General features: G+C 41.1%; 2 protein-coding genes across 2 annotated transcripts; both read right to left on the bottom strand.

The window, feature by feature from the left end:
• Nucleotides 1-41: 41 nt before the first annotated feature.
• LOC128453841 (neurofilament light polypeptide) lies at nucleotides 42-3,516 on the bottom strand. Its single transcript, XM_053436935.1, has 3 exons — nucleotides 2,614-3,516; nucleotides 2,404-2,528; nucleotides 42-1,900 (listed from the first exon to the last, which is right to left on the bottom strand). The coding sequence occupies exons 1-3, from the start codon at nucleotides 3,514-3,516 to the stop codon at nucleotides 718-720; spliced, it is 2,211 nt and encodes a 736-aa protein (XP_053292910.1). The 3' UTR covers nucleotides 42-717.
• A 1,256-nt stretch (nucleotides 3,517-4,772) lies between these two features.
• LOC128453783 (catechol O-methyltransferase domain-containing protein 1) lies at nucleotides 4,773-7,727 on the bottom strand. The gene is made up of 7 exons (XM_053436869.1): nucleotides 7,567-7,727; nucleotides 7,353-7,471; nucleotides 6,460-6,565; nucleotides 5,790-5,908; nucleotides 5,306-5,360; nucleotides 5,087-5,220; nucleotides 4,773-4,988 (listed from the first exon to the last, which is right to left on the bottom strand). The coding sequence occupies exons 1-7, from the start codon at nucleotides 7,619-7,621 to the stop codon at nucleotides 4,836-4,838; spliced, it is 741 nt and encodes a 246-aa protein (XP_053292844.1). The 5' UTR covers nucleotides 7,622-7,727; the 3' UTR covers nucleotides 4,773-4,835.
• Nucleotides 7,728-10,272: the final 2,545 nt, after the last annotated feature.

The following is a 10,272-nucleotide window of genomic DNA, read 5'->3' as shown; positions in this document are numbered from 1 at the left end:
TAAAATAAATACGAAGCCATTAGCTGAGATGAAATGCCTTTATTTAATACACATTGATGCGCTGCTGTCCTCTACAGTCACTAATATGCTCATGCATGCCCCATTGCTTTGTTCACATACTGAGTTAAAGGGAATGACTAAATCCACTTATTGCTGACATATGAAAAGAGTTGAAATCAGTCAATGAATGACGCACATTCATCACAGCAAAAAACTAATTGCATCAAATTGCAGTGGTATACAGCTATTTATATTTGATATCAACAGGACTGACTTATTTCAAATATTAAACATCTTGTGTTATCCTTTGCAGAAACATATCACTATAGATTATTTCATTATACTCAAAGTGTAGCTCAGAATCACAGTACTTGTTGATCTTGCATGTGTGTGTGTTGGCACGCATCAAAGTAGATTAATTCCCTTTGCATCGTTTACATTCATAATCATGTTTGCGTGGTGAGTCAAACTATTTTAATAGATTACAAAGTGACGTAGGAGTTTAAAGTCAGATCTGCTGCAGACGGAAGAATCGTGCGCTCTCTGTTTTTCATTTTCAAGAAGAATTACAGCAGCAGCAGTTTTCTTCTCTTTGCTCCGTTCAGGCCTTGCAGTTGCATCTGCATTAGTTTAACCATTCTCTAGGTTTAGCTTCAATTTCCCTGATATTTGCATTTAATTTTAACCCCTTTTTTTTTTTTTTATTAAATGTTCCTCCTACTTCTGCGAATTATTCTCCATTGTGTCAGGCTGCTCTGACCTCAGAACCTGGCTCCTTTCTTTCCCAGGCATCTTATTGATTTCTTCGCTAGTTGTCTTTACATTTGGCAAAACAATTCGGCCTGTTTCAGTATCATCTTCACTGTTTCTCTCGTCCTTTACTTCAGCTAAGCTACATTTGTCAGATGAGTCTATATCACGTCCAGCATCTTTAGGGCTTTTTGCTACTTGTTCTTCTTTTTCTTTCTCACTTTCAGATTTATCGGTTTCCTTCCTCTCAGAACGGCTCATTTCCTTTTCCTCTCTCCTGAGTGTTGTGCTTGAAGTTGCTCCAGCTGTCTCTAGGGAAACCATGCTCTTTATCTCTGTTGTAAAATCACAGCTTTTCTTATCCTGCACTTGAACAGCACTGCTCAGCTCAGTTTTGCTTGATTCTTTGGTCGGGACCTCATCAACTGGCTGCCTCACTTGAGTTGAGATAAGATTATCTTTAAGTGCATCTTGCTTTTCATTATTCACGAGTTCCTCCTCCAAAGTGACCTCCGATTTTGAGTCTTTCCGAACTGTTGCCTTTGACACTGGATCTTTTTCTTCTTTAGTGTCTTCAGCTACTTTTTTCTGTTGCTCATTTTCTTCTTCATCATGACTCTCACTTAATAAAACTTTGCTTTGAGCCTTTTTGTCTCGGCCACTCACAGCTTCTCTGTCACCTGCTTCAGTTTCCTCTGACTCCTCTCCTCTATCTTGACCCTTCTCACCATCCTCCACCTCTCCAGGACTCCATCGATCCCTGTCATCTCCTCCGTTCACTGAGTTTCCTTCTGACGGATTCTGCTGACTGTCAGACACCTGCTCACTTTCTTCCTCTCGACTGTCTTTATTATCATCCTCCTCCTCCTCACTGCCCCCTCTATCCCTTTTGGCACGCTCCCACTCATATTTTTCCGCTTCTGTCTCCTCTGATCCTGTGTCCTCGAATTCTGACATCTCAATTTCCCTGGTGGTCTCCGTTATGATCTCCTCCACAAACTTGTACTGGGGCTCTGCTCGTCTGTAGGGGCCGCCTGGCCGGCTGAGGCAGGGGAGGGTGTAGACGGGGGACTGGTGGTAGATGTAGGGCAAGGAGACGTGGGTGTCTGACAGAGAGGATAGTCGAGCTTCCTCGCTACAGAGAAGTTTCCTGCAAGAGAGAGGGGACAGATTTTATCTGCGTTAACAGATGTAGAGGACATTTAAAAAAGATTTGAGGGAAAAAACAACACTGAAGCATTTAAAAAGGTGATTGGTGGTCACCATAATGACATAAATTGATTGCATAAACTAAGGAGGTGTATAATTGACCATTACAATCATGATTGTGTCAGAATGGGGTAATGGGGTAAAACAAGGAATTTGATGTGGTGTGCCAGTGCAAGCACTCAAACACATTGCACCTTTAGTGTTTCTACTTTATTGTATATGGTATTTCCTTTTTTTTTGCATTCTTATTTCCCCTTGCACGGCTACTTTTTTGTGCTGCTGTGTCCTTTGTGAATTCCCTCTGTGGTGGAGGACCAATACAAATTATTATTTACTTATTTATTAATTACTTATTAAAAGTGATAATCTCATTCTTAACACCCCTTAAAGGTTGCCTCGGTTATAATGATCTCTAATAATAGAGCACTGTTTCCCATATCTCACCTGTAAGACAGTATCTCCACGTCCAACGCCATCTTCACATTTAACAGATCCTGGTACTCCCTCAGGTAACCAGACATGTCAAATTTGCAGTTTATCAGCTCGTTTTCAAGTTCTTTGATTGTCGTCTGCAGCAAAAGAGGAGAGAAGTTTGTCACTGGATACCATTGGCACATACTGGGAAGAGGCTTTGTGATTTAAAGAAACTTTTACCTGATAGTGGATGATTTCCTCCTCGTGTCGATCCTCGACCTCACGCAGCTGCTTCTCTAGCGCGTCCCTGGTGCCTTTGGCAAAGTCCAGCTCGGTGTTTCTGGCCTGCAGCCGCCTCCTGTGCTCCTGCACCTCCTGCTGGGTCGCCTTTAAAGCTTCTCTCTTGGCCTCGGCCGCCTCTGTTAATCTCGCAAACTGGGATCTGAAAGTTTCTCCAACCTGCCAGACTTCGGACACAGCATGACCTTCCAGCTGCGCCCTGACGTCCCGGAGTGCCGCAGTGACGCCAGGTGCGCCAAATCCGTGCGCCTCCACATTCTCCTGCAGATCCTGGATTTGTCCAAACATCTCCGACACCTCGGCCTCATGGTTTCCCTTCAGGAGGGTGAGCTCATCCACGAGGGACTGAGCTTTCCTGTCCAGCAGCAGTTTAACCCGATACGCGTCGTCTATGTCCTTCTTCAGGGCCAAGATGTTGCTCTGCGCCTCTGCTCTGCTGCGCTCCTCCTGCTCGTGTTGTCTCCTCACGCTGGACACCTCCTCCTCTAAATCCTGATGCTCGATTTCGATCCGGTGCTTCTGGTGAGTGATGTCCTGAACCACGCGTCTCAGCCTCCTCAGCTCCGGTCCGTACTCCTCCTCCAGGCAGGATGCGGTCTTCGCCTTCCCTCGGAGCTCCTGGATTTCCCGCTCCAGCAGCTGATTCTGCTGCTCCAGCCGGTGCACCGTCCCGATGAAGCCCGCGAGGCGATCGTTCAAACCGTGCATCACCTCCTTCTCGTTACACGGTCCAGATAACGGGCTCGTTAGAGTGGTGCGTGTCCCCTTGATCACGACAGCGGTAGGATCGAATCCCAGCCACCTGGATTGGATCCTGCTCGGTGGAGCTGCTCTGTTATCCATGCTGCGGCGGCTCGTGCTGACGCTGTCAGTGCCCAGATGTGCAGAGACTCTCCACGCGCGGTTTTATAACCGTGGCCATGTGCTTGGTGCGGACCGGAACTGTCCACGGTGCTGAAAAGGTGAAGCGTCAGCTGATGCCTTAATGAGCCCGAGTCTACATTTCGTGGCACAGAGCAGTGACGTGGATCAACTGACTGTACATGTCATCTTCAATCACATATACACACGATGTATATAATAGTGTCAGTAATAATGAGATGCAGATAATAATCCCAGAAGAAATTCTTTTGCGAGTTTGCCCCAAGATTAGGATACCAAATAGCCTAAATAATAGAATAGAGCAAGCAAGTCTAAATATATAAACTGTTGAAATTTAAAAACCTAAATAATCAAGTGAATAAAAAGTACAATGAAAATTGTGCTTAAGTGCAGTTACTTCTCATGTAGTTGTGTTTTAGATTCCACTACATCTACATGAAGTTTGCTGTTAATTCTTACATTTTATATATTTTTTTTAAATATATATTTACGAAGTCACATTTTAAATGCAGGAATTTAACTTGTACTTCTACAATAGTATATCTACTTTGAGCAAAGGATCTGCATACAACCCACAGACACGCTGTCCACTTCTGTATATTCACAGCAATAGGGTATTTTTACACTGTAGTATTACTTTAACATCCATCATGTCAACATGTTCACTAATTATTCAATCCACTTGCCATACAGCCGCATCATGCCAATAAAAGTAAACACAGGATCATGTTAATGTGAAATACTTTTTTGTTATTTGAACTTTTTCGATCAATCAATAGTCAATTCTTCTTTGAAAACATAAAATTCTACTTTTATCTTTCATCAAAACACCAAATTCATTCAACAGTCATGTTAAAGTGGTCTCACATGTGATCTTTGACATGTCTCTAGTCATAATAGTCCCAAAGGAATCTTATTCGACTGATTTTCCGTTTTTAACGATTTTTCCAGTCTTATCAGCGACTCACAGTACCTCTACAGTACCGGGCCCATTCATCCATTCACATGCCGCTACTTAATGCTGCACCTTTTCTATCACACACATACCTTTCACAAACTGTCAAAGCCATCGGGGGCAATTTTGGTTTGAGTATCTTTCCCAGTGCAGACTGGAGGAGCCGGGAATCAAAACATTCCTGTTTGTGAGAAAGCTTCTCTAACTCCTGAGCTGCCCAAGAAGTGTCATGTGGTGTATATGTGAAATAACACACAATATATCAAGTTTTCCTCGTATATTTAATATAAAAACCAATGCATTTCATTTCATATCTATAGTGACTTTAGCGTTTAATGGCAATGGTCAGTCCGTCGCCCACAGTGAGCATGCTCAGATCAATCCTCTGGTCCAGATGCAGCTTCTTATTGAGAGCATCCAGAGCCTGGGAGGTGAGGTCTTCAGGGTCAGGATTCACCACCCTCCCACTCCACAGCACCTTCACACACAATAACAACAGAGATGTTTCATTCAGTTCTCAGTGACGATTGTGTCGTACCGCATCGTGTGTTCTCTGACAGAAGCTTGTGTACTTACGTTGTCAATCGCAATGATGCCCCCCCGTCGTACTAGCTCGAGGGATTTCTCGTAGTATCTGTCGTAGTTGAATTTATCAGCATCGATGAACACAAAGTCATATGTCCCCGCTTCCCCGGCTGCTATCAGTTCATCTGATCAAACAAACATCAAAGTTAAGTTGAAAAGAGATTCCACTTTTATCAGAATTCATGACTGAGACGCATTAAAAGCACTTACTTAGCGTCTTCAAGGCTATTTCATGTCGTACGTCTATCTTACCCTCCATCTCAGCCTAGAGAGAAGGTTAGAATGTGTGAGTTGAGAGTTTGGTGTGGGCTGTTTGAGCTTCTAATTGTTTTTTAAAGAGCATGTTAAGGAAGGTTGAAACAGGTATCGATTTCCCTGCTTGGCTTCGACATCTTTATGTGACCCAGTTTCCTGAGTAGACGCCTTTTCCCTCTACAGCCTGCAGCTTTTTGTGAAGATGCCCCGACAAAGGGTGGACGTGCAGTTTGCTGTCTGCTGCACAATTTCCCCTCTGACAGGCAACAATCAGTCGCACGTTACTTGCAAAATGTCAAATACAAGTGTTGCATTAGAGCCAGGAATTGGACGTTGTGTACTTAAGTAGCCTAACCTGTCCTGAGGAGCGAAGATCAGAGTTTTCATGATCTTGTGTGAACAACTTGAAGCCATGCTGTTTGGAAAGACGTTTTCTCACCTCTTCAAAAAATTGTTTAGCAATGTCCACATAGGTGTCCTCTATTTCACAGGCGACCACATGTCCGTTGTTCGGCATGGCCAACGCCATGCTCAGTGTGTTGTATCCTGTGTACATCCCTGCAGGATGAAAACAATGTAAACCGGATCATCTTAGTAATATATGTTAGGTTCTTTCAAGAGGATGAAAAGACTCAATACTCATGTTTGTATTTGAATACAGTTAAAGTCATGGCAATGAAAAACAATATGTCAAAACCAACAAGGTTTGAATTTCACAGATTTAATTGCAAGCGGTTTCAGGATGTGTAATTCCAAAAGCTATGATGTCATCTTTACTGTCTGAATTTCTAACGATCAGTTAAGATAAATGACTCCCATCAGTAATCAAAGTCTGAATGGTAGAGATCAGATCTCTGACCTGTCAGGTTATGTTTGGTCAAATATAATCAGATCAATGACTTTCAGGGCAAAACATGTTTCTGCCATAAAACCAGTAACTTCGTCACCAAGTATTCGGTAGTAGTTACATTTTATTATTATCATGCATTCAGTTGCCTTGAACCAGTTAAAATACTCACTTCTAACTTCGTGTTACCTTCATGTGTTCACAAAGTCATTGCATTTGTTCTTGCACTGTGTGTATTCATGTTCTCTTTACATAATCTCACCGATTTCAATGGCTTTAGTTGCGTTGATCAGTTTAATGAGATTTGCCATAAACTGGGCTTGTTCACTGGCGACCATCATAATACTCCATGGGTCTTCAAGGGTTCTCTAAAAGGAAAATATCAAACAATTTCATCAATATCATTATAATGAGTGTGATGACTAATGGGGTAAACAACATATTTCTTTCCACTGGAGGCGAGGCCTCATGAGACCTCTGAATAGTGTTCTCTTACACTCTGCAGCCCTCTAGTGATCAACATTTGTACTGCTCAACTCCTGAACTCTATTTCAGTTAAATTGTGTATTTTGTATATTTGTGGGCTAAATAACTTTCTGATTATCGGTATTTGGTTCCTGTTCTGTAGAAGTGATCAATTCAATCCTGATAAGATTTGAATGGGAATCTAAAGTCACACTCCAACAAGGCGCAACAGTCCCCTTATGAAAATGCATTAACAATCACCAGATTTGGATTCATAATTATCAGTCCCCTAAACTTGTCAGATTCTTTTTCATGAAGAACCATGAAATATTCTATTAAATGTTGAAAAATGCCTCATCTTATAATAACTCTTAAAGAAAGTGAAAGGAAATGATCTGATCCAGACCTACAACTACAGGTAAGGTCAGGCCTCACCCCTTCACAATACTCATGGGAACCTGTCCAGTGGTTTGTGTGTAATCCTTCAAACTAACAAACACACACAGGAGAACAAAACCTCGGTTCTGGAGGTAGAAAGTTTGCCTGACATGACCAGATGCCATAAACAACACAGGGATGATTAATAACTGATTAACAATAAGCAGTGTGAAGGAATCAGTGATTGATTTATCATCACCACATTGGATGAGTGGAGGATTCCCCCCCCCCCGGTGTCTGTGGCTGACTCACCAGTTTGAGCTTGGTGAGGAGCGGGTGCTCCCTCAGGGAGTTGTTCACCACGTATTGCAGCACAGGGTCATCCTTCCCTTTGCTGTGGCTCTTCCCGACAAAGGCAGACTGTCCCACGCCTGAGCAACGACAAACACACAACAGCAGCTCCCGTCAATCAAACAGTTCTCTGCCACTAACCAGGTTACCCATCCTCCCCTCGGTCATCTCGTACCTGTTAGTACAACAGCAAGTCCAACACAAAACAGCATCTTAATGTCTGCAGCCATTATGTTCTGGTTCTCTGTTCTCGTTAAACAGTTTTCGTTTGAATGCACTGAATCTCCCGGTCTCAGTCCTTTTTGTACAGCGCCTCCTGTGTTTGTTCTGCTGAACCTTTGAGATGAAGGTTCAGCTTATTGATTTTTCAGTTACATCACGGTACATGGCGTAAGTAGGGGAACTTCTATCAGGCTGACAAATTTTGGACAAACTTTTTTGTTTTAAAAGCAGTTTAACAAGCAAACAGGAAAGGTAAAGACTTTTTAAAGGGAAATATGTAAGATTAGATTCCTGAATATAAAGTTCAGTGACGAAGGCCCCAGCACTGACCCCAGTATGTTGAAATCCAAACAATCAAACTTTGTCCTGTTTTATTTGAGTTTGTTCTCCCCGTCCTCCAGAATTTACACGATTACTCAAGGCTGTATATCACTGTGACTCATATGTGAAAACTATTTGTTTATCTATTATACAAGACAATACTGTCCTCGCTGTGGTGTAAAGTCCATCACATCAAATAGCCCATGGAGCCCTGGTTTGTCTTAGATGTGTATTAGAATGAATAAAATAAATTGTAATCAGTGATAGAAAGAAGAAATCCAAAATTGGATTTAAGTGACTTTTCTATCTGTGACAATTCTACTAAGAAAGAATCCAGCCTGGATCCTACACAATGTTGCCCCTCAGTGGTGGAAAGGTGGAATTGCTTTTTCATGCGTTTTGTGTCAAGAGATGATGTTCTTTAATTATAGTAAATTAACAGTGTTTTTATTCTGTAATTTTCTGAAATCCATTTTTTAAATTCAATTTTGTTTACGCTTAAAGGGACACAGACTTCACACTCAGTTATTGTTGATGAATGTATGAAAATCAGATTCAAACCTCTGGATTTTTTTCATTTTGCTCAGATATAAAAATCCAGCTTTCCCCATTAGTCAATGGGAAACACTGAGATTCATATTCTGGCTTTATATGCATCAGTCTCAGCCTCTAGAACTTCCAATTCTGCAGCACATTCACTGACCAAACTCTCTTGGGTCACTTGAATCTATAATTAAATCCCCACAGTTTGATGCCAAACACAGGAGGCCTTTGAGGGGGAGCTGAGTAAGTCAGCTGTACTGGTCTGAATCTCTCTTTCCACCATCTGGACCAGTAGCAAATACAGGTGGGCAAACAACTCAAGCCATTACCTGCAGCCAAGGAACAAGAATGTTCAAATGAGGCAGAAGCTTTAAGTAAAGGCACTGTAACTTTTAAAGTGGAAATTAACTCATTGAATTTATTAAAGATTATAAATGAAATCAGCTAAGGATTCTGAGGACAAACTCTTTAAACTTAAAAAGAAAAGCTGGACAAACTTAACTCCTCTTTGGAACTTTTTCCAGATAATTCATATTTCATAATTATTAATCCTTCCAATTTGGGGTTAGACCCACTAAGAATTCCAAATAATCAACTGGACCAACCTGAAGCAACTTCCGTTCCATATGTACCGAGCTCCACCCGCAGATATCTACATGTCCTCTTTCAAAGCTTCATATTACAAAGCATTTTTCTAGTCTTATTAATCACTCCAACACTTTTATACTACAAGTCACCTTCAGTTGTTTTTCATCATTCATTAAACAGTAACTGCAGAGTGGCTGATCATGGAATCAAAGGTTGGGGCTGATCATGATAAGTTAAGCTTCTAAACACAAGTAACATTTGAAGCCGCAGAACTCTTCCACTTAATGAGAAGTCAGACAATCTGAATTATTTTTCAGATGTGACAGTCGCCTGCTGGAGGTGGAGAAGGTGAGGTTGTTTCTGAGATCCTTAAAAATCTTTGTTTTTTCCCTTAGTCTCTCTTCCTTCTTCATTTCATCGCCTCCATCAGTTTGTAGAATTCTCGTCTTGATGATGTTTTTGTCTCAACAATCCTGCAGCTGACGTGAATGTCTCGATTGACTAGAAGAAATGGAGTCCGACATAAAAACACAGTTATGAACCAGATTAGGAAATACAAGCTGAATTAGAGTCTGATGACAGATATTGTTATACATTTATACTCAGTATTTTAAAATCTGTTTTCATGCAGTACTTATGATTATTTCTTATGAGGAAATTATGCAAGTAAATGTACAAATAAATAGACAAAAACACAGTAAACACTCCAGTAAAGGTAAAGGTATCACATTAACTTTTCTACTTGAGTAAAAGTAAGTAAGTAGTTGCTTTTACATACATTTAAAGTATTAAGACTAAAAGTAGGCTTACTATTTCCAAAGCAAAAGTTCTACTAAATCATTGGGACCAAGTGTTGGTGGTGGTGAAATGTGACCTGCACGCTCTGATTGGATCAGTGCATTACTTCACCTCTTTCATTGATTATTTTTAAAACTAAAAACACAATTGGAATATGTAACAAAATGTATTTAATTTGAGTACCAAAGAAAATTAAGTGACTGAGTTTTGTTGTTTAGACGGGAAAATCCTCATTTTATCCCGATCATTTTTGGGATCAAATATTTCAAATATTACAAATCTAGAGCTCACTTCTTTGTGTCGTTGCAGGTGCAAGCACAACATAAAGGTGTATTTTTGTGGGATATCCGATAGATGCTCATTTCATTTGACAAACTCAGACAGATCAAGGACTGTGGGTTTTGTTCTC

The sequence above is a fragment of the Pleuronectes platessa genome, chromosome 12, assembly GCF_947347685.1.
Source record: "Pleuronectes platessa chromosome 12, fPlePla1.1, whole genome shotgun sequence".
NCBI lineage: Eukaryota > Metazoa > Chordata > Actinopteri > Pleuronectiformes > Pleuronectidae > Pleuronectes > Pleuronectes platessa.
This window is presented reverse-complemented; position numbering and strand designations above follow the sequence as displayed.

Excerpts from the sequence above, each read along its gene's own strand:
- LOC128453841 (XM_053436935.1), bottom strand. The coding sequence starts at position 3,516 with ATGGATAACAGAGCAGCTCCACCGAGCAGGATCCAATCCAGGTGGCTG. Across the intron at positions 2,529-2,613 it reads AGGAAATCATCCACTATCAG|ACGACAATCAAAGAACTTGA; the intron begins GTAAAAGTTTCT and ends CTTTTGCTGCAG. Across the intron at positions 1,901-2,403 it reads GTGGAGATACTGTCTTACAG|GAAACTTCTCTGTAGCGAGG; the intron begins GTGAGATATGGG and ends TCTCTCTTGCAG.
- LOC128453783 (XM_053436869.1), bottom strand. The coding sequence starts at position 7,621 with ATGGCTGCAGACATTAAGATGCTGTTTTGTGTTGGACTTGCTGTTGTA. Across the intron at positions 5,909-6,459 it reads AACTAAAGCCATTGAAATCG|GGATGTACACAGGATACAAC; the intron begins GTGAGATTATGT and ends TTCATCCTGCAG. Across the intron at positions 4,989-5,086 it reads GCATCATTGCGATTGACAAC|GTGCTGTGGAGTGGGAGGGT; the intron begins GTAAGTACACAA and ends TTGTGTGTGAAG.